This window comes from Paramormyrops kingsleyae, chromosome 16 (genome assembly GCF_048594095.1).
Source record: "Paramormyrops kingsleyae isolate MSU_618 chromosome 16, PKINGS_0.4, whole genome shotgun sequence".
In the NCBI taxonomy this organism is placed as follows: domain Eukaryota; kingdom Metazoa; phylum Chordata; class Actinopteri; order Osteoglossiformes; family Mormyridae; genus Paramormyrops; species Paramormyrops kingsleyae.
The window spans coordinates 3,641,845-3,665,936 of record NC_132812.1 but is presented as its reverse complement, the minus strand read 5'-3'; the positions used below and the strand labels follow the sequence as shown (position 1 = coordinate 3,665,936).

The window sequence follows — 24,092 nt, the reverse complement described above, 5'->3', positions numbered from 1 at the left end:
CAAATGTAAGGTACTCCATGTAGGGAGCAGAAATATAAAGTACAGGTATTTTATGGGACCTACTGAAATAAAGGTAGCTGATTATGAGAAAGACCTTGGTGTGTATGTAGATGCTTCCATGTCTCATTCTCGCCAGTGCGGGGAAGCAATAAAAAAGGCCAATAGGATGTTGGGGTATATCTCCAGGTGTGTGGAGTTTAAGTCAAGGGAGGTAATGCTAAGATTATACAATTCCTTGGTGAGACCTCACCTAGAATATTGTGTACAGGTTTGGTCACCATATCTTAAAAAGGACATAGCGGCCTTAGAAAAGGTGCAGCGTAGGGCCACAAGAATGATTCCTGGTCTTAGAGGAATGTCATACGAGGAAAGGTTATTTGAGCTAAATCTGTTCAGCCTCAAGCAAAGGAGACTGAGGGGGGACATGATCCAGGTCTATAAGATTCTAACAGGTTTGGATGCTGTTCAACCAAATAGTTACTTCAGCATTAGTTCAAATACAAGAACTCGTGGCCATAGGTGGAAATTAGCGGGAGAACATTTCAAACTGGATTTAAGGAAACACTTCTTTACACAGCGTGTAGTCAGAGTATGGAATAGTCTTCCTGATAACGTAGTGCAAGCTGAATCCTTGGGTTCCTTTAAATCAGAGCTAGATAAGATTTTAACAACTCTGAGCTATTAGTTAAGTTCTCCCCAAGCGAGCTCGATGGGCCGAATGGCCTCCTCTCGTTTGTATATTTCTTATGTTCTTATGTTCTTAACAGGCGGACTGCGGTCCGGGTCCGGACCCAGAAGCTGTCCCATACGGACCCGAAACCAGAGGATCTTCACCACATGCACCAAATTCTAAGATAACATTGCTTTTGGAAATGCCATCTAAACACCGTATACCGTGGTATAAATAGACAAAATTATATTACAAAAAATTAGATACTATCCATACTTAGTGTAGGGGGGCTGGAGATGGAGGATGTGGAAGTAGAAATTAGATGCGGGGAGGGGTGACGGGCTGGTCTGGGAAATACATTGTTGACGTGCTGACAGTAGCTAGTTATTTTAGTACTAAGCTCTAATTCTGGTAACACAAACCTCTGCATAAAGTACTGCTGCAATCTTCCTCCTACTTATGTAGTGTAGAATTGGGGGGGGGGGCAATCAAAGACAGCAAAGTCTACAAGGCAGGGAAGCACCCTGGATGGGACGCCAGTCCATTGCAGGTTAAACCCCCCCCCCCCCCCCACACACACACACACACACAAATGAGTGCAAAGTGCAAAAAGCTGCTACAATGGCTCCCATTATAAAAGTAGAAACTTACCCCAGCTGGGAAATATAGGGCAGACACTGGAAAAAACTCTTTATCGCATTCTCTTCATCTGACCAGCTAACAAGCTTTACTGGTTTCTTCATTGTCTGTAGTTTCAGCACTTTAAAGAGGATGGACACCTTCCTGTTAGAGAGGTTTATAACCCAGACTGCAGGAACTGATTGAAAAACTGGCTGCAATTCCAGCAGAACATTCCTACGTGATGGATTCTCAGAGTCTTTCAAAAATGAATACAGATCTAGCAGAAAGTCACTCTGTTTTTTTAAATCACCATCAGTGTTTGTGTCACCAGCAAAAGGGAAAGAGGAATAACTGCAGACTGATGAGAGGAGCTGCAGTTTCTTCCCTCCTGTCTCTCTGTCACACTCTGCTGCTTGAAGGAAGAGATTGGCAATGAATCTGATGGCTTCTTCTGTGTAAAAATACCATGCAAAACAGTATCTGTAACACAGTAAGGAGAATGGTTTAGGCAAATTATATCACTTTGCTGTACATAATAAAAACTCAATAAAAACTCAATAAATGCTGTCTGTTCTACCTGCTTGTCTTACGTGTCAAGGTGATGAAAATGGGTCAAGAATGACTGGGATTAAATATCACAAGATCTAAGTCAATCTTGTCATCACTAGTATTCGGCTACCCAACCAGTTTGGGTGGACGCTGTCAGCCCATGATTCCAGAAAAGATTAAAATTGTCAATAAATCATATATTATGAGCTGTGCAGGTGGACTGGAGCCAGGTGTTGAGGCTGAGGATCCTACTGAAACACTCTGCACCACGGTTTAATGTTGGGATGCGACCACTGGAAAAAAACACATTTATGTGCAACACACCCATATTTTGGTGTTTCTCCACTCAAATCCCGCTCTTAAGTTGATGGGAGAATTCTCTTTAGTCAAAGAAGCATGCAGCCATATCATTTTTTTTAAAAACTTAAGTGCATGGGAGAATCGACCCCAAAGTAATTTCCCACTAAGTCTATTGAACTTTTTATACATTAATCTTTTATTATTAAAAGATTAATGAATAATCATTATCGGGCATCTTTTATTTATAATTTATCTTATATTTTGTTACGTAATTGAAAATTTGCGGTTCTAAATACGAGGGAAAAAAAATAAACATCATTAAGTACATTGTTACAAGCAGGCGAGTGGACCCGTCAATACTGACAGACGGGGTTTATTTCAGGAACAGGGAGTACACGGGAAGGCACAACAACTAACAGTATACAGTACAATGACAGATCTGGGGGATACTGACTTAGACGCGGACTAAATACACAAGACAGGCTGAACTTAACAAGCAACAGGTGATTACAATCCGGAAGTAACACGAGGTAACGAGGGGGGCGTGGCACACACACCGGGCGTGACATACATTTTTTTTGCCGAGTAAATAATTAAAAATGTAAGAAATAGGTCTTTTCCATGTGGTGATTTTATATTAATTATTTATTCATTTAATTTACAGAAAATGTGCTACTTTTTATGTGTATTGTTATCAAGATATGAGATTCTGGTCATATCACCAAGCTCTATATGTGTGTGTTACACTTACCAGCTAATGGCCACAGGATGCAGATTTTAATATTTTTGTCATGACATTACCAACATGCTACTCACAATTCACCAGTAAGTTTGTCTGATAAAAAACATCCGAGGATCACCTCCTTCCATTTCCAGAGCCACTTTCCAAAGTAAATTAAATGGTGTTGTATGTTGTAGCAGTAGGTGGCAACAAATCATTGACCTTTAAGTAACAAGTGGGTCACAAGTCTTACCACTCAAGTTCCAAGTCAAGTCCGGAGTCAAAACAAGCAAGTCTCGAGTCAAGTCTTAAGTCAAGATAGTCTAATATACCAAATAAAGTCCCAAGTCAATAAACCAAAGTCTCAAGTCCTAAGCAATATAAATAATAGTTTAGCCCTATGATCACATATAATGTTAAGTCGTCTGAAAATGTAGTTTGAAACGTAATTGTTGTGTGGGTCTCTGGTCTTAAGTACGGTAACTGTCTAGTGAGCAATAGGGACAAATCTCAGACTGCAAAGTATTGATTAGCACAGGGGTGGCTAATTTTATCCAGAAAGGGCCGTTAGGCATGCAGCTGTTTGCTGCAACTCCGTGCTTAGAGTAGAACGTAGAGGACCGATCGACTGAAGAGTTCGCACAACTGGGTTTGAGCAACTGATCGAACGGTTATCCCAAAAAAAACATGCAATCACACCGGCCCTTTCTGGATAAGATTGCCCACCCCTGTAGTGGCATATGCAGTTAGCGTGTATTGCTTGGTAAAGGATGTTGTGTGCCATATGGTACACTTCACCATATATAGGTAAAAAAAGAGAAATAATAATAATAAAAAAAACATTAATAAAATAAAAAGAAAATAATAAAACCAAAAAAAAAAAATAATAAATCATTATCCCTTGTATGTGTACATGTATGTGTGTATTTGTAGCCCTATGCAGACCATTGGATGTTGTGCAGTTTCTTCATTACACACTTAACTTAAGAGGGACAACAGTCGCCTTAGAAAACAGTACAGCATTTTGATGAAGTACTCCTTATTCACTGACAGGTGTCATTGCCATAATGGAGGAGCAGAATGACACTACAGCGGTCAGATACGAATCCATGCCTTTGTTCTCGGGAAATTACGTCTGTAATGTTTGGTTATTACACGCACTTGTGTATTCCAGTCAGCCAGTAACATTCTGTAAGCGACAACGTCGGACCAGGAATTTGTCAGTGTTCGTAGTGTGAGTGAAACACAATGAACTGCAATCAAGCTAATTACAGACGGAGCATTTTTCAGAAAAAGTGTCATAGCTAAAAGTTGTTCTGTTTATCACTCCAAGAAGCGTCACATTATTTTTGCGCAATTGCTAATTTTCATATTACTGGCGTTATGTGACAGAAATTGATGACACAAATACACTCACCTAAAGGATTATTAGGAACACCTGTTCAATTTCTCATTAATGCAATTATCTAATCAACCAATCACATGGCAGTTGCTTCAATGCATTTAGGGGTGTGGTCCTGGTCAAGACAATCTCCTGAACTCCAAACTGAATGTCAGAATGGGAAAGAAAGGTGATTTAAGCAATTTTGAGCGTGGCATGGTTGTTGGTGCCAGACGGGCCGGTCTGAGTATTTCACAATCTGCTCAGTTACTGGGATTTTCACGCACAACCATTTCTAGGCTTTACAAAGAATGGTGTGCAAAGGGAAAAACATCCAGTATGCGGCAGTCCTGTGGGCGAAAATGCCTTGTTGATGCTAGAGGTCAGAGGATAATGGGCCGACTGATTCAAGCTGATAGAAGAGCAACTTTGACTGAAATAACCACTCGTTACAACCGAGGTATGCAGCAAAGCATTTGTGAAGCCACAACACGCACAACCTGGAGGCGGATGGGCTACAACAGCAGAAGACCCCACCGGGTACCACTCATCTCCACTACAAATAGGAAAAAGAGGCTACAATTTGCACGAGCTCACCAAAATTGGACAGTTGAAGACTGGAAATATGTTGCCTGGTCTGATGAGTCTCGATTTCTGTTGAGACATTCAAATGGTAGAGTCAGAATTTGGCGTAAACAGAATGAGAACATGGATCCATCATGCCTTGTTACCACTGTGCAGGCTGCTGGTGGTGGTGTAATGGTGTGGGGGATGATTTCTTGGCACACTTTAGGCCTCTTAGTGCCAATTGGGCATCGTTTAAATGCCACGGCCTACCTGAGCATTGTTTCTGACCATGTCCATCCCTTTATGACCACCATGTACCCATCCTCTGATGGCTACTTCCAGTAGGATAATGCACCATGTCACAAAGCTCGAATCATTTCAAACTGGTTTCTTGAACATGACAATGAGTTCACTGTACTAAAATGGCCCCCACAGTCACCAGATCTCAACCCAATAGAGCATCTTTGGGATGTGGTGGAACGGGAGCTTCGTGCCCTGGATGTGCATCCCACAAATCTCCATCAACTGCAAGATGCTATCCTATCAATGGGCCAACATTTCTAAAGAATGCTTTCAGCACCTTGTTGAATCAATGGCACGTAGAATTAAGGCAGTTCTGAAAAGCGAAAGGGGGTCAAACACCGTATTTGTATGGTGTTCCTAATAATCCTTTAGGTGAGTGTATATGTAGTGTAATGTACCTGAAAAGCAATGCCTGATGCACCTGAGAAAAATCTCCACAAAACTGAAGCAGGAGTGCTAGGTGGCAGCAGAGGACACAAAGTGGAATCGCAGAACCCATCAGTCTGAAAGTACAGATCTTTGTCAAACTTCCCATGAACACTGTATAGGACAGTGCATCTCAAACGGATAAGACCAGAAATAATGTTCTGAAAATTCTACGCTTTCATATCATTATTGGGCAAGTTGTCAATGCATCCAGCACATTACGTGCACACTGCTTCACATTACCAGAAACTATTTGCACATAATATGAATACTTTTGTACATCTTTACCTTTCTTTTATTAATTTATTTATTGATTTGTTTATTTCTTTTATCTCATTTGTTTTGTGATCTATGTTATACGGTGCTGGTAGTGATGGACAGAATGATGCCTCATGAAACATTGGCTGTAATTTTATCCCCACTAGATGGTGGTTTTGGTTTGCCTTGCTTTGTACCTTTTTTTGAACAGAGAGCATCATCATTTTGTCCATCACTAGGTGCTACATTTTGTTGTTAAGGCCACTGTAACAATTGAATTTCCCTCTAAGGGATTAATAATGTACACTCTCTCACTCTGCAGATCTTGTGAACTTGATTACATTGTGACAAATCACACAAAGTTGGGCTTTTAATCAGGAGCTATTTTGGAGAGATGGTGAAAGAATATAGGCTAGGCTTGGCTAGTATTACAGTAATATATTTAGGGTACTGGGGAATTTAATTTTGATGAATTTTACCCCCCCCCCCCCTTGGTGAAATCTATCATAGAGGACCTTCACCACCTGCACCAAATACTAAGATAACATTGCTTTTGGAAATGCCATCTAAACACCATATACCGTGGTATAACATATGCACGAAATTATGTTACAAAAAATTAGATACTATCCAAACTTGTGTAGGGGGGCTGGAGATGGAGGACGTGGGAGTAGGAATTAGATGCAGGGAGGGGTGATGGGCTGGTCTGGGAAATACATTGTTGACGTGCTGACAACAGCTAGTTATTTTAGTACTAAGCTTGGAATCTGTACAAACCTCTGTAAAAAGCATTGCAATATTCCTCCCACTTATGTAGTATAGAATTGAGTGGATGGAGAGGGGGTGGAGCTAATCATAGGCAGCAAAGGCTACAAGGCAGGGGAGCAGCCTGGATGGGATGCCAGTCCATAGCAGGGAAAAACTCACTCACTCACAAATGAGTTCAAAGTGCAAACAGTTACTAAAACTGCCCCCATTATATAAGTAGAAACTTACCTCAGCTGGGAAATATAGGGCAGACACTGGAGAAAACTCTTTAGCTCATTCTCTTCATCTGACCAGCCAAAAAGCTTTACTGGTTTCTTCATTGTCTGTAGTTTCAGCACTTTAAAGAGGATGGACGCCTTCCTGTTAGAGAGGTTTATAACCCAAACTGCAGGAACCGATTGAAAAACTGGCTGCAATGCCAGCAGAACATTCCTACGTGATGGATTCTGACATTCTTTCAAAAATGAGTACAGATCCAGCAGAAAGTCACTCTGTCTTTTAAAATCACCATCAGTGTTTGTGTCACCAACAAAAGGGAAAGAGGAATAACTGCAGACTGATGAGAGGAGCTGCAGTTTCCTCTCTCCTGTCTCTCTGTCACACTCTGCTGCTTGAATGAAGAGATTGGCAATGAATCTGATGGCTTCTTCTGTGTAAAAATGCCTATCAGACAATCTGTAACACAGCAAGGAGAATGTTTTAGGCAAATTATATCACTTCTTTGTTTAGCATACATAGTAAAAACTCAATAAATGCTGTCTATTCTACCTACTCATCTCACATGTCAAGGTGATGAAAATGGGTCAAGAATGGCTGGCTTTAAATAAATCCAAATGTAAGATAAAACATATATTAGGCCGAGATCCACTTTTATTGTTATTTATACTTCTGAACTCTGTACAGTATGTCAATGTAAGAAGTGTTCAGAACATTAAAACGATTGTGACAGAAGACAAAATTGTCATCTCGTTCTTAAACTTCAGGCTACAATTTGTAAAGTTTGTAATATAATTTCCATGACAAACACTATACAATCTCCACAAACATACAGTACAGAGCTGATCTCTTTACTGTCGAAATATACTGATCACATTCATTATCCCAATGAAATAAAATTTTTAGTAGGCCCATGACTTTTTCGGGTTTATTTAATGTGAAGGACACTTTATTTTAATCTTTTATCTCATTTAACAGTGCATATGAAGATGTTGCCTTCTGTTTGATTCCTGTTTGGAGACATTCAGCATTGACTGATTAATGGCATGGTGTAGAACCCGTGTTCAGTTCCTTGATCACTTTGGTGGATCTTATTACTGCTTCTCAAAAATGTTATATGGATATAATGTTTAGTTCCCAGTGTCCAGGAAATAAAATTAGCTGGCAGACACTGTTATTCATACTGGTAACATAGTACTTGGTCAAATGAGGTTAGGTAAGAACTTAATCTGGACCAATTTGAAAAAAAAAAACTTACCTTAGATGTGAAATATAGGGCAGACACTGGAGAAAACTCTTTAGCTCATTCTCTTCATCTGACCAGCTTAAAATATTTACAGTTTTTTTCTCTATCTGGAATTTCAGCACTTCACGGAGGATGGACGCCTTCCTCTTAGAGAGGTCTATATCCCAGACTGCAGGAGTTGATTGATAAACTGGATGTAATATTGACTGAAGACTTTTGCTTTTTTTTGTTTCAAAGTCTTTAATATGGGAAAACAGATCCAGCAGAAATTCAGTGTTTCTCTGTGAGAATGTTCCATTGTAAACGTTTGCCTCAAAAATGGTATGAAAATCAATGAGTTCTGACAACAGCATCACTGTCTTCTGTCCTGTTTGTGCTTTGTTTAGTGCTGCTTGAAGAAAAAGTTGCTGTAAAAAGTTGTTCATGGGACTGAGAAGCCTAGGAGAAAAAACATTAGGGCTAAGTGTTTTTAAACAGAATTAACAAGCTTAGTACTGAATTGTGGATTTTGTAGTTTTATTTATTTATTTAAGTGATGAGCATTTTATTTTAAGCTTTCATTTAGCTTAATAGTGCCCTTCACAATAAAATGTGCAATTGCTAGCAAATTATCACGCACACAAAACAGCTTTAGTGCAAAATCCAAGTAACACTGAATGAAAATAGTTTAGGCAAATTAAATATTTCTACATATAATATTTATACTGTTAATTAAATCACAGTAACATTTAAAATATAAATATATATGGTAACGCTTTACATTAAGTGCACCTTCATAATGCATTCATAGAACCTTAACATCCTAACATCCCTTAACAGCTTTAATATACTTTAATAATCCGCGGTCAGTGACAAGTTATCTTCATCTTATACCAAAGTAAATAGCCAATCGTAGTCAATATTTTAAAATTACAATCAAAGGAGCGGAGATATTAGCCACTGTTCCTCTCTCCAAAGGGTCAAAATTCATCCTGTCCAGCGAGCGAGTGCTGTGCAGACGCGAGCGCGTAGATAGGGTCCAGCGAACGCAAGCGCGTTGAGAGGATGCGTGTGGTTCGACTTTTGGTACTAATTTAACGCCCATAGATATAAACACTAGATGTCGCGTTGAATACAGCCGTCTATGGGAGCGAATGTGTCAACAGAGCCGCCATCTTGGGACGGGGTAGAGCTCCTTTTAAATGAATGAACGTCTATCAGGGCCAAGGTGGCATACAGAATCAAAGAACTATAAAAAAAAAAAAATCAAAGAACTATAAACGCAAATTTGAGAAGCGATTTTTATTGTCTTGGTTCCTTACAAATGTCAGACATGTATTTACGACCGAGCCGCGAGTAAAATGATAGCGAAGCGGTTTTTGTTAACTTATGTAACTTACTACTTATGTTCAAAATTTAATGCGCATATAGGTATTTATTCCATTCTAAATAAAAAACTACACTCCTACATGCAGAACAATGCAAATACAAACACCACAAAAATGGCCAGCAACGTTAACTAAAAGATTTATTTGGAAAAAGAACTATAGACAGGGCAGGTCCATACACACAGGCATCTTGTATAGATTTGTCAAGAACTATAGACAATGAACTGCAATATAAATAGGTGTCAGTACAGAAGCTGTGTCTTTCCTGTAGGGTGGGGGTGGGAAGACAGCTAGAGGCTCTGTGTCTAGTATGTAGTATCCTTGTAACAATACTACTTAACACAGTTTCTTCCTTAACCTGCTGCTCTGTAGTTGGTAGAGATATCGGTGCCGATCCAGACCTATTTGACGGATCGGGTCGGCCATGCGTGACCGATCCACGCGTCCTATATACTTACTTAGTTTTTGGCAATCTCTAAAAAGATTTCCTATTTTGTGTTAAATCTATTTGTACAATCAATCGCACGACAGCTCTTTCCCATTTTTTTGTGGCATTCAAATCGAACGCTAACACTGCCCCTCAGTCTTTTTCAAGAGTGTCCAGCTGCAGACGCCTGTAGAGTGGAGCTCCACCGGAAATACGTCACCTCCACAGGAAATACGTGATTTTAAGGGGCGTAAAGTGGATCTCATCTTTACGGACGTAAAGTGGAGCTCCACAGGAAACACGTGACCTCTACCGGAAACTACTACTCTGTTAGCGAAAAGAGAGAGTCTGGAGCAAGTCTGCGAATCTGAAGTAAGTTAAGCGAAGCGACAAACATTAAAACAATCTCGTGTGCACACAATATTTGAGTCTAACGTTATGTTGCTTGACGAGCTGTTTTAGCATTTGTTGTCATATAGAACAGGCTTTCCATGAAAACATTTAACGTTTACTTTAAAAACTTTTTTTTTTGTTCGCGGTTCTTCGGGCATGCTGCAAAGTCTTATGGTGCGTTCGTTTTTCTCTCGGAATTCGGAAATTCCGAGTTGAGTGACATCACGTCCGACAATCTCCCGTTCGAGCTACCCACATCTCGGAACAAACATGGCTGCCTCCATGAACACGTTGCTGTGTGTTGTTGCTTTATATTTTAGCAGATTTGGAGTTTTCCAAATGGAGAAAATGGAGAAATGGAGATTTTTCCGAGAGACAAACAAGAAACACGAACCAGTCAAACCACATTAAAAGCTTTATAAAATATTTTAGTACATTCATAGCGATATTCTTTTTTCGATCGGTAAACAAACTACAAACAAACCAAGTCGCCATGTTGAAATTACGTCACAGGGGCAACTCGGGCAACAAAATCTGGTCCGACTTCAACGTCATAAAAGGGGCGTGTTTCCGACGGGAAGTGACGTTTTTTTTTTTTTTTCGTGACGTTTCGTGACGTTTTCATCCGAGCTCCGACTTGGAGAGAAATAATCGAACGGAAAGGGAGGTCGGGCAAGATGGCGGCCGTGTTACACGACTTTTTCCGTGGTTAAAGAACAATATGGTTTTCTTCGCACCTTGTTATTAATAAACGATTTCTTACCTAAATCTTGGTAATCAACAACGGATTTTGTTTTTTTCAACTAGAATTCCCTTGCCTTAACGCGTTTCCTCAACGATTAGCTTGACTTTGCAAAGCACGAATATACAACGCACCTGCTAATGGCTGATAAAAGACCAAGAGAACAAGACAAAAAGAAGCCATCTAAGGCGCTCTTCTCCACTTTAAACAACGACAAAGGAAATAAAGAAATCATGAAGACTGCAGAAATACACTCCTACGCCATGACATCTCTAGACCTTGCCCCTCTCCCAGTGTCTGCCCCGGGGACGCCAGCTCCAAAGAAAGGAAAGACGGAACCTACTCTCGGTGAGCTGCAAGATAATATTGTGAGACTTTTAGCTGATAAAATTAAAGAAAACACTAACCATCTTGCCGTTCTAATACGGAAAAATACTGACACAATTGAAGCTTTGAAAGAGACAACTGAATTTTTGTGTAAGGATATGCAAGAGATGAAAGCAGAGCTGGTAATAGTAAAACAAGCAAGTGTCGCTCAGCACAGTAAAATTAATTGGATGGAAGACAAATTAAATGAAATGGAAAGATACCAAAGGAGGTGGAATCTAAGGCTATACGGGCTGCCGGAACGGGAAGGAGAAGATGTGAAGCGCCGGGTGGTGGATGTCTACCGAACCGTGATTCCAGATACAAAAGAAGACCCACGGTATCTAATTGATGTGAGCCACAGAATTGGAAGAAAAGAGGAGAATAAGTGCCGGCCAGTGTTGATTAGATTTGCGATCAGATCCGCTAAAGATTTGCTGTGGAAGAGTGCAAAGACGTCAGAATTCCTTAAAGAGGAAAAACTACGATTTGGAGAAGATCTAACAACAAGGGACAAGGAAGCCCGCAACAAGCTGTGGCCCCAGATTGCGGAAGCACGCAAGCAAGGAAAGAAAGCCTTTTTCATAGGAGCCAGGGCCGTTATTGAAGGGAAAGAACTTCGAACATAATTTGAAATTATTTATGGTTATTAATGTCGATCGTTCCCCTCTAAATTACCTTGAATTTAGTCTTTTTTTGTTTTCCATAGTGACAGGTAAGATTTATTCTAAACAAATGGTTTCTTTGTTTTGTTTGCAAGGTGTTTTGAAGACCATTTATATCCTTCTATATGACTTTATCAATATATTCCTTTAATGTTAGGGGTATTCGTGAGCTAACCAAGAGGAAAGCTATTTTTTTATTTTGTAAAACCTTCAGGGCAGATTTCATTTTTCTGCAAGAAACACATGCTTTAGCATCTGACTTTAATTTTTGGAAAACTCAATGGGGTGATAATATATGGATGGCATATGGAAACAATCATTCAGCTGGAGTAGCAATATTAAAGGGTTCCTTTCGAGGGAAAACTCTTAAATATATAAATGATGTAAATGGCAGATGGCAGCTTTTGGTTATAGACTATTTAGATAATATCTTTATTTTAGGCAATATATATGGGTATAATAGCAATTCAAAGAACAAAATTCTTTTCCAAAAATTTGAGGAGGAAATCAATGTTCTTTTATATACATTTAAGAATGCTAAACTGATATTAGGAGGTGATTGGAACTCTATTACAGATCCTACCAAAGACTGTTTTCCTGTGCGCTCATTAAATGGTATGTATGGAGAATTCAATAACTTGTGCTTACATTTAAACTGCTGTGATATTTGGAGAATTAAGAATCCTCATCAGATTCAGTTTACTTGGAATAACAAGGATTTATCAAGGAGATCAAGGATTGATTTTTGGATTATATCTGAAGAATTGGTTGACAAAGTCAAAGAGGTCACAATTAATCCTTCTACTGTATATTTACAGACCACCGATTAATACAATTGACGATTTGTCTAGGAAACTCTATTTCTAAACGTAATACAGGCTATTGGAAATTAAATAATATGCTTTTAAATGACAAAACTTTTAAAAACTTGGCCATAAATACCTTAAAAGAAAACTGGAATCTAGCTCAAAAAAATAAATCATATGGTACTTATTGGGAATATGCCAAATTTCAAATCCGAAACATAGCAATTAGACGGGGAAAGGAAATAGCAAAATTAAAAAGAATAAAACAAGATCAGATAATCAAAGATATAATCATATTATATGGAAAAAATAATCTCTCCCAAAGTGATAGCAACAGACTTACAGAATTACAATTAGATTTGGATAACATTTATCAAAATTTGGCCCAAGGCGCTTTTATTCGTTCTAGAAGAAAATGGTTAGAACAAGGTGAACAAAATACTAAATATTTTCACAACTTGGAAAAAAGAAACTATTGTTTAAATTCTTTAAATAAACTTCAAATAGATGGACAAATCTCAGACGACCCTAAAATAATTTCAAATTGTGTTCATAAATTTTATAAAAATCTATACTCTCAGCAGGATGATCTGTATGAGGGGTCATCCTTTTTCTCTCTCATCCAACATGATGCACCTTGTATAACTGAAATGGAAAAAGAACTTTGTGATAAGGAATTATCTTTAGAAGAAATTAAAAATAGTATTATGCAACTTAAGGACAATCGATCTCCTGGTAACGATGGCCTAACCAGTGAATTTTATAAAACATTTAATGACATTATTTCCAAATTTTTACTAGATGTTTATAAGGAAGCCATAGCATTTGGAAAACTCCCTCCATCTTTACGTCAGGGTTTGATTACTTTAATCCCCAAACCTGGCAAAGACAGATTATCTCTTGATAATTGGAGACCGATAACTCTAATTAACAATGATGCCAAACTACTGGCACATGTTTTTGCGCAAAGATTGAAATTTTGCTTAAATACAATAATTGATGACTGTCAGTCTGGCTTTATGAAGGGGAGGCACATAGGTAATAATATTCGATTAATACTGGATCTTATTGATTATAGTGATTATGTAACAGATAGTGGTTATATTCTATTTGCTGATATCTATAAGGCATTTGATACTGTAAGTCACACATTTTTATTTGATTGCTTGGATTTTTTTGGATTTGGTCATTATTTTAAACGGGCAATTCAAACACTATACAATGATTGTAATAGCTCTGTTAAGTTGTCTCATGGGACTACTAGTAGATTTAACATTTTCAGAGGAATTAAACAGGGTGATCCTGCAGCTCCCTTTCTATTTCTTCTCGTTATGCAAACGATGGTCTTGCATATATACAAAAATTCTTTTGAAGGTATTAAAATTTTAGACAAAGAAATAAAGTGTTGTCAATTAGCTGATGATACTGCCTTCTTTATAGAAAACCATGACGAGGTTAAAAAAGTTATAAATTGCCTTGGAATATTTTCTGTGACTTCAGGTTTAACTTTAAATCTTAAAAAATGCAGTCTCTTTCCATTAAAAGAAAACAGGCATCATTTAACAGAAATTGATGGTATTTCTGTTAAAGAAGAGGCCACATATTTAGGAATTACCATTTGCAGGAGCCAGGCAGCGAGAACTGGTTTGAATCTTACTCCAATATTACCAAAAGTCAAAAGCAGATTTGATATGTGGCTGATGAGAGACCTATCTCTCAGAGGCCGAATTCTCCTATCAAAAACTGAAGGTCTATCAAGATTAGTATACCCTGCTAAAGTTTTATATGTCCCAAAATCATTTATCAAACAAAGTAACTCCTATTTATTAAACTTTATTTGGAAAAATAAACCCCATTACTTGAATAAAAAGATTTTATGCAATTCGTTTACTCAAGGAGGCTTGGGTGTACTTGACTTTGACTCATCCAATATAATATTCAAGGTGAACTGGATTAAACAGTATGTTAAAAATAAAAATAAGATATGGTACTTAATTCCAAATCTACTTTTTGAAAAAGTTGGTGGCATTGAATTCCTCCTAAAGTGTAATTTTTCTGTGAGTAAACTTCCAATCCAATTATCTAATTTTCACAAGCAAGCACTTGAATCCTGGCTTCTTATATATAATCATAATTATTCTCCCTATAGACAACTAATCTGGAATAATAAATATATCAAATTTAAGAATAAATCCCTTTTCTTGCACAATTGGGTTAAAATCAACATTTTATTAGTGTCCCAGCTGTTTAATCAAGAAGGGCAATTGCTCTCATATTCTGAATTTCTGACCAAATTCAATGTTCCAATATCTCCTAGAGAATTTGCTATCGTTTTTGACGCAATTCCTTCAGGTCTTATGCGACTTTTGCAAGATACCAACATACCAAACGGACTGCCAATATCTAGAACAGATATTACTATTAATGGTATTAACATAAAAGACAGGAAATGGAATAATAAATTTATCAGAATATTACTGCATAACCCTATTACCTTACGATCTAAATTCTTTTGGAACTCCCAGTTTGAAAATATCAATTGGAATATGTCATGGACTTTAAGCAATAAATACTGTGTAACTAATAAAGTAAAAGAAATTCAATTTAAAATTTTACACTTAATCTATCCCACAAACACACAGTTAAAGAAATACAGAAATGAAATATCTGATCTTTGTTCCTTTTGTGGTATCTGTACAGAAACTATCCCGCATTTGTTTTATGATTGTTTACATGTCAGATCCTTTTGGATTGAGATAGAACATCTGTTTGAAACGTTGTCTGGCTGTAAAATTCTTTTAGATAGTAGAGATATTCTATTCTATTATGGGAAAAACGACTTAAATGGGAATTATGTTTTTATTTTAAATCTGTTTATTTTATATGGTAAATTTTATGTTCACAAATGCAAATGGTCCTCAAAGAAGCCTAATATACAGTATGCCAGTTTAAGTTGGAATTGAAATTTTATTTTAACACGTTGGATGGACTTGAAAGAAACCGAAAAGCTGTTAAAACTATCAGTTTATATAAGGCCCTGAAGAATCTTTTGTAAATGAGAAAGAATATACAGGTATACCCCTTTTTCTTTAAAATGCAATTTTGTATTTGTTATGTGTTTTACATTGTTTGTATACTGTTAAAAAAAGCAATAAAAAAAAAAAAGAAATAATCGAACGCACCATTATTAACCATCTAACAGTTAAGTGTATTCAGTTGGAAGCCGTAGGTGCAGTAATCCTCACACTGTGTATTGTATTTTTTTGAGATTACATTTGTCATTACATTAGCAGGAACATTGATTTATGAACTTCTGATTGTAAATTAATAATATCAGTATTTCTCCATTATAAGTTATGGGAAGGTTTTTGCACACTGGACAAAGGAATCAGAGGCTGTGCTGAAAGGTGAACATGCACCTGTATTCAGACTAAGAAAGCGCAAGTCTGTGGAACTCAGTCTGGTCAGTGTACACATTAAACCTTACTTTTAACAGTAAATTGTTTTATTTCTGAAAAAGTGTTATAATAATATACATATAATAACGTTTCTTCCTATGCTTCTGACAGAAGCCAACAATCATCTCTGATCTGCACGTTGCTATGGAGTGGATTGAGGGGAATGAGGCTCTATTCTGTGGGCAAATAACCTTTCCCAAATATGTGACCATGACGGAAGAGCACCGCCAGGAGGCCCTAAGGGATGTGCTGGATGGAGACAAGATAGAATCCAAGGAGCCATTCCTCTTTGGTTTTCAGATCCAAGAGGACATGGAATTATTTTTACAGGCCTGTGTTGACCAGCGGAACTGAAAAATGTGGATTGACCCATCCCTAATAGTTGGAGAGTATGAACTTTTGCCACATGGTGTTCTCTCAACTTGTGAAAGCAAGACAAAACAAGTGAAATTAAATTGAAGTGATGGTTGTCGATGCCATCTTGAGTTTCAGCAATGTGATCACAAATATGAAATATATCCTGAGAACCAATATCTGCTTTCACAACGCTGTTCAGCAAAAGTCCGGCATCTTCGCTGGTACTGACCGTCAAAGAAGCGTGGTTGAATGGGCTTGGAACCCCGTCCCAATATGGCGGCGGTATTGATGCATGCTGAGAGGCTGAATGCGACAGTGTATATAAACTATGTTTAACGCCGAGCAAGCAAGTGCTGTGCAAACGCGAGCGTGTGGAGCGCATACGCGTGCGTGGTTTTTATGCATATGAGTTTTGGCACTAATTTAACGCCATTATATATGCTCTTGTTTTATCCGGTTCATTTTGTGTTTAAATTATGGCTGTCAAAATTAACAGGTTAACGCGGATTAATCCATCATCTTGATTAATCAGATTAAAATTTTTAACGCAATTAACCCATCTGCAGCGCAGAATGACTCAAAATCCCTGAAATGTCTCTGTCAACCCATTTCGGGCAGTTTTGGTGCGTTCCATTTGCCCTGGGAACTCGTATTCCGAGTCGGGTTCTAAGTCTTGAAGTCGGAAGTGACGACATGTGCGCTCCCCTTTCTCGGAGATCCGAGAAATATCTCGGACAGCACAGAGGATCCCGACTCCCGAGTTCAGAATACAAGATGGCTACGCCTTTTATCAACAGAAGGGAAAGTTGTAGTTTTATACTGTTTAAGCACTACTTCTCATTTGTGGCATATTAAATCGATCGCACACACTATACCGTCCAATTTATCTGTGGACATGTTGCTACGGAGTTTTATATGTAAAGCACCGCACGTAATGTGTTATGAACTGATATTGCTAACAATGGAAATTAACCAGGCTAGAATTGGATTTCATGATTAGTCAGATTATTTGTCGGATTTACGGTAGTTCGAGCTAATTGTAAGTGAACGAAGATAAAGACTATTTAAACTGAGTTACCTTAAATCCGACAAGTTGACCGGCTAAGCAATAAATCTTGCTTTTTGATATGGGTCCTTGGTATTGCACTTCTGTGGCAGATGGAATGCATCCGACTCGTGTTCAAGATGTTCAATAAACATGTTAAGTGCATATATATTCCCTTTTTTCTTGAGTCTGTTTTGCTCATGCAAAATGAAATGCGATTAATATAGATTAAAAATGAGTGATATTTAATTGTGATTAATCTGATTAAAATTTTTAATAGTTTGACAGCACTAGTTTAAATGCTAAAAATCATATTTAGGTGTATTTTTTGGGGCTGGGAACCAATTAATTGGTTTTCCATTATTTCTTATGGGGAAAATTCGATCAGATCTCGAACTTTTTAGGATTTGATCCGGAGTTCTGAACGGATTAAGTTCAAGTTTTGAGGTACCACTGTATATGAAATATTATCGCCATTTATAAAATATGTAGTTTGCATATAATCTATATCTTAATACTGCGCATGGTGATAACCAATATATGCATACATATCTGACTCTATATCTTTAAAATAACGCATGTCCCCCAAATCTAAATTTGTCCTGTTACACACTGTCACGCCCCGCTCCGTCCGCTCCTGATGTGTGCCACGCCCACCTCGTTACCTCGTGTTCAGCCCTGAGTGTGATCACCTGTGTCCTGTTAGGTCTAGCTTGTCTTTTGTATTTAGTCCTCGTCTTAGTCAGTCTTCCCCAGATCTGTCATTGTATTGTCCGTAGATGTCCGTGCCTGTCTGTCCGTCAGCCAATAAACCCCCTTCTACCCGTAAGTTTGGCTCAGCTCGCCTGCTTCCTGGTTCGCCTACTTGCCTGAACGTGACACACACCTTTATATTACTGTTTTGCTCTACATTATATTGTAATGCACACATACCAACCAAAGACAGGGAAGCGCATCTATCATTCTCTTTGCTGTCAGGGTTTTCAATGTCTCTGTGTGCCCTAAATTCCAGCTCCAGTCAGCCCCAGAACTAAATTGCATGAGTCAGACTTTTCAGAATCCCATGGTTTTTCCTCACTGTGCATTGTGTTTGCTTGAATAGAGACACGCGCCCTCGTCCTTACTAGAGTTGCCACTTTGAATGTTAAGAAATAAGGGAGGTGACCTCCCCACCCCCCAGGCCCACTATGTTAACATTTGTTTGGGAAAGGGGACAGGGGGGGTTTACATTGAATGGCCAAGATGTATGAGACAATCCCATATTGGTTCAAAATTGGACAGACACCATTTAATTTTTTAACACAGGGCAATTGCATAATATTTGGTACGGATGCAAATTTAATCCTCACCTTTCCCAAAACACTTAATTGCACGAATACACTAATATGTTTCCTTTGCACAATAAAAGAAAACGAACAAAAAAAAAGAATATTCTTATTTACAGTATATACATGGAAAGAACAAGAACAGTATTTACAAATCAAAGTATTTGTAACTCTTGGTTCCTAGGGGAGACCGGGGATGATTGTTACATGGGTTAGTTGTAACAAAGGTACAAATCACACAACTCACTCTGCACATGCTCAGTTTAGTCTTTATTTCACATGGGAAGAAGGAGCACCCTGTAACAAACGCACTCAAATTTATAAGAAAAAAATTAATTTGAGGTAAGAAAGTAATTTTTTTACTTATTTTTTTAATTATTATTATTTAATTATTTTTTCTGATAGCACTACAAGCTGGAAGTAGGGTGGAGTGGTAGCTCTGAGGCTAGGGGTGTGTGCCGGCAAATCCTGTGAATACCAGTTATTCTACTCTTTTGGGCCCTTAAACTGCAATTTCTGTGTCCTGGGTATGATGTTAATTTACATCTGGCTGTGTAAGGAGGTCCGCCAATGTACAGGGAAAATTTGGGGGTTGTTGGCAAGATTGGCACTCCAGTCACTGAGAAAAAACTCACAATGGTCCATTCAGACTAGTGTGGTGCTGAGGTGTCACCAGCTGCACTTAGGTTCTCATCCCTGAGGTGGTTTGTCGTGTGGTGGATGCAGCAATGTACTGAAATCAGCGCATGCTCCTTACCGATCTACTGCAAACTTTGTACTTCCATTATTCAAACTTACATGGTTTTTATTATGTACCTATGTAAATATGTTTTATACAAGTTGCGAGTGCTGATTTTGTTGCTCTTAACTGCAAGGTAAACTTGTTCATGGCTACCACAGTCTGGGATAGTTGTAATGGTATTTGCAATGCTGGCAAAAGCATGCAGCACCATCTTACACAGAGGGGAAGCTGTTTCATGTGGATAGATGCCTGTACGGCATTTACCCAACTCAGTGCAGCGCTCACCGATGCTCCTGTGCTAGCATACCTGGACCCATGTCTTCTTTTCATTCTGGTCATGGACATTAGCTGTGAGGGGCTTGGTGCTGTGCTTTCACATGTGGGACCCGCATGGGAGCACGTGGTTGCTTATATCACCAAGGCACTTAGTCAGCAGGAGCGCAACTACTGCATGACCCAACAGGGACTGTTAGACATGGTACAGGCATCTAAGCATTTCCATCCCTACCTCTGCAGCTGTCAGTTCCATTTGTGGATGGACCACACATCCCTGGTATGGCTCCTGAGTTTCTGCAACCCAGAGAGACAAATGGCCTGCCTATTAGAGGATTAGAGGTGCTGGCAGAGATCAGTTTTGAGGGCCAGCACCGCCCCAGGAAGCTGCATGGGAATAGTGATGCTCTCTCCTGTAGGCCCTGCATTACTGCAAACTGCTGTCATTGCTGCCGGAAGGAAGAGCAGGAGCAGCTCAGCGAGGTAGGAGCCTCCGCCTTCACACCTCCAGGCAACTGGACCCACCAAGACTTCGATCAACAGCAGCTCATTATAGAGCAGAGCAGTGACCCTGTGCTGGACAGGGTAAGGGAGTGGCTGGGCAAGGGTGGGCGACCAGACTGGGAGGTGATTTCGGGCTCCAGCCTGGAAATAAAGGCCTACCACTCCCAGTGGGAAACTCTGGAAGAGTGCGAGGGTCTGCTGTATCGGCATTGGTGATCGCCGGACAGTGCAGGGGAGCTGCTACAGATGCTAGTGCCCCAGAGCCTGTACCTTGCCTTTAGGTCAGTACATGGAGCCGCCAAGGCCTGGAACTTCGGGGTAAAAAAGTCACTGGGGAAGCTGCTGCAGTGTTTCTACTGGTCCGGTTGCCAGCAGGACACCGAGTTGTGTGTGCGATGCTGCGATGTGTTCATAGCTCTGAAGGGTCCTAGCTGACAGTCCTGGGCTCCCCTGCAGCCGCACCTGGTGGCTGCCCTCTTTCCCCACACTGAGGCTGGGACACGTTACATACTCATGGCCATGGACTATTTCACGAAGTGGCCCGAGCCGTAAGCAGATCCTGACCAGAGCACCACCACCACAGCAGTGAAGTTCCTTGAGGAGTTCTTTTGTAAGTTTGGGGTCCCCAAGCTGCACAGTGACCAGGGGAGGAACTTTGAGGTGTAGGTGTTCGGCAAGGTCTGCTGGCAGCTGAGGATCATGAGGACCGACACCACCCCTCTTCACCCTCAGAGTGACTCGCTGGTGGAGTGGTTTCACTATACCCTAACTGCACAACTGATCCTCATTGCCGAGCACCACCATGACAGTGATGCCCACCTTCCCCTGGTCCTGTGGGCTTACCACGCAGTGGTACAGGAAAGTACCAGCTGCTCCCCCACCACCCTCATGTTTGGCTGTGAGCTGTAAACCCCAGTGGAGCTGGTGTTCGGTTTGCCCCCTGAGCTGGACTCCGGAAGCATTTACGGCCACGGATCAACAGGATGTGGACACGGGCAGACAGAAGATGGCATATGACATCCTCTGCTGGGTATACTGCCCCATCAGGATAAAGGGTCAGTCACCTGAGCTCGACAGCCACTGGAGAGGCCCTGTGGAGGTCCCAGAATATAAAATGGGAGCTGAAAACATGTCATAACAGTGCTTTATGATTGTAGTAGGGGCAGGATCTAACTGGCAAGAAGATTAATTTGATTGTAAGCAGGGGCCGGAATATATTCTGAAAGTGAGTGAACATGAGGTTCTAGTAGGAAGTGAGAAGTGGGAGATGGAGGAGGGTTAGCAGAAAAACATTGATATAACTTCTCAAATTTAGATTGATTTTTTTTTTTAAATGCATTAAGCAGGGCTTATGGCAGGAGGCAGGCAGATCTTATAAAAAGTGGAATATATAGAGGGACCTTCGTGTCCACGGATTCAATTATTTGCAGTTTGTTATCCATGGTTTACTGCGGTCCAAGTGGGAAAATTCCAGAAATAAAATTATTTGTGTTTTAAAGCCATGCATCAAATGAGTACAGCCTATAACACAGTGACATCTGCCAGTCCAGTTGCGTCCAGTACATTTCCCTCAGTTCTCATTTCCCTGCTCAAACACATCTTAATCAGTCAATTGCCAGGTGTGTTTGAGCAAGGAAATCTGCAAACTGTGTTGGATTCTGGCCCTTCAGGACCATAATTGGGCAGCCTTGTTCTAGAAGTACTGTATGGATTACCTAGAAATGTTACATTTAATAAATGTAAGTTTGTCATTGCTGCCGAAGGATTACAGACTGTGTGTGGGGCAGGTGAGAGTGGCCTTATGTGCAATGTTTTCAACATTGACCCTGATGTTTTCTGGCTTTGTGGCATAAACAACCAAAAACTCTTAGTAACTGAAATTTGATAAGAACATAAGAAATGTACAAACAAGAGGAGGCCATTCGGTCCATCAAGCTTGTTTGGGGAGAACTTAACTAATAGCTGAGCAGAGATAAAGATAAACTCCATCTAGACCATGCAAAAAAGTTATTGTTCTTTATAAAACAAAAACACTATCATTTTGGAATTACATCTAGTCATTTAGTTGCACAATAATTAAAAACTGAACAAAACAAGAGATCCATAAAAGCAATTAGGACACCTCATGGTGACATTATTTATGATCCTGTCATCATCAGTAAAATGTTTAGAGACTTGTATGATTCTCTGTATATTACTGAAAGTACAGTTACTTATGCAGTGTTAGGCGACAGCATAAACCACTGTACAACCGTGCCACTGTACTAGGCACTTAACATTTACATAACTTATGCATTTAGTTTGTCTGCAATTCCTTGCCAAGCCAACTCCCTGGCTTTATTTATGGCCACAGTATTGCTTTTTTAAGCTTTGTATTCTTCATACAGCTCCATCAGCAGCATTTGGTCTGCGGCAGAAAAAAAAAAACACTGCTCTTGTTTTACAGGCTTTCCGACTCATCTGATCGATCTATCATTCATCCATTCATTTGGGCTTCTTAAATATCTCGGGTGTGCGCACTAAGTGAGACTCTGCAAGTCTGTCTTGTATGAGCCTTGATTAGTTAAAGCTGAACTGTGTTATTGGAATGACATGTGGCTAAGTTTAGAGATGGTGCTAGTTTGAGCATCAACCAACCTGACTTTTTGGGAAAAATCTGCCTTTCTTTAGCTACTTTCATGGAATTCCCCCCTGGTCTTCCCAGAATCTTATCCACAACAAAGGCTAATAAGGTATAAACAAATAAAGGGCATGATAGAGCAGCAGGTAACACTGTGACTTTATGTCTTAAAGGGTCATGGGTTCTGTGGGATATTATGTTGTGTAGCCTGAGGGGGGGATGTAAACAAGAGCTAAGGATGCTGGGAAAGTGGGTATGAAGAAGGATGGTAGCTGGTATACGGGCAATGTACAAGGTGTTACGGTAAATAAAGGTTCCTGAACGCTATCACAGTGTTGAGCTCACGCTCATTTGGATTGAAAACGCAGCATGGTGTCAGAAGTGCACTGTGAGTAGCCACAATTAATTCGCCCTGAAGTGTGACAAAGGGAAATGACAGTTTAGATTAGTATGGGGCGATACATTTACCGCAGTAGCCGAAAGTTCGCGGCCACACTATTGTGCACTCATCATGCATGGAGGAGCTTGCAGCCCCTGAGCCGGACAGAATACCGGACCGAGCGCTACCTTCAGCATTCAGCCACCGGAGCCATTTAATTGCTCTAAGTCCCAGGATTGGCCCAGATGGATCCGGCGATTTGAGCGTTTTCGCCTGGTAAGTAACCTGCATGTTTCCCCGGAAAACAACCAGATGAACACTCTTATCTACTGCATGGGTGACAAGGCAGATGACATCCTGAGACGGCTGACTCTCACGGATGAGCAGAGAGGTTCCTACGATGCCATGCGCGACGGATTCGACTTGCACTTTATTGTAAAAAGGAACATGATTTATGAGTGAGCCAGATTTAAGAAAACAAGACTTGAGTCTTTTATAGTGGCCCTGTACGCGCTCGCTGAGCACTGTAATTATGGTACCTTACATGACAAACTCATCTGGGCCAGAATAGTTGTAGGGCTGGGGGACGTGAGATTG

The 24,092-nt window shown here is 39.8% G+C and overlaps 1 protein-coding gene and 1 long non-coding RNA gene across 14 annotated transcripts in view; one reads left to right on the top strand and one right to left on the bottom strand.

The window, feature by feature from the left end:
* Positions 1-24,092, bottom strand: part of LOC111854118 (uncharacterized) — a 153,177-nt gene that overhangs the window by 38,052 nt on the left and 91,033 nt on the right. For 12 of the 13 annotated variants that reach the window (XM_072700640.1, XM_072700642.1, XM_072700641.1 and 9 more), the window contains 3 exons: positions 8,039-8,464; positions 6,793-7,239; positions 1,322-1,771 (listed from right to left, as the gene is read on the bottom strand). In XM_072700640.1, the coding sequence (XP_072556741.1) occupies positions 1,322-1,771; positions 6,793-7,239; positions 8,039-8,464 (1,323 nt within the window). Of the gene's footprint in view, positions 1-1,321; positions 1,772-6,792; positions 7,240-8,038; positions 8,465-20,227; positions 21,317-24,092 lie in introns of those variants that run through there. The other variant, XM_023831737.2, reaches the window with a different exon arrangement.
* LOC111844234 (uncharacterized) lies at positions 10,145-16,592 on the top strand. The gene is made up of 3 exons (XR_011983041.1): positions 10,145-10,192; positions 16,147-16,255; positions 16,362-16,592. It is a non-coding gene; the product is annotated as an uncharacterized lncRNA (long non-coding RNA).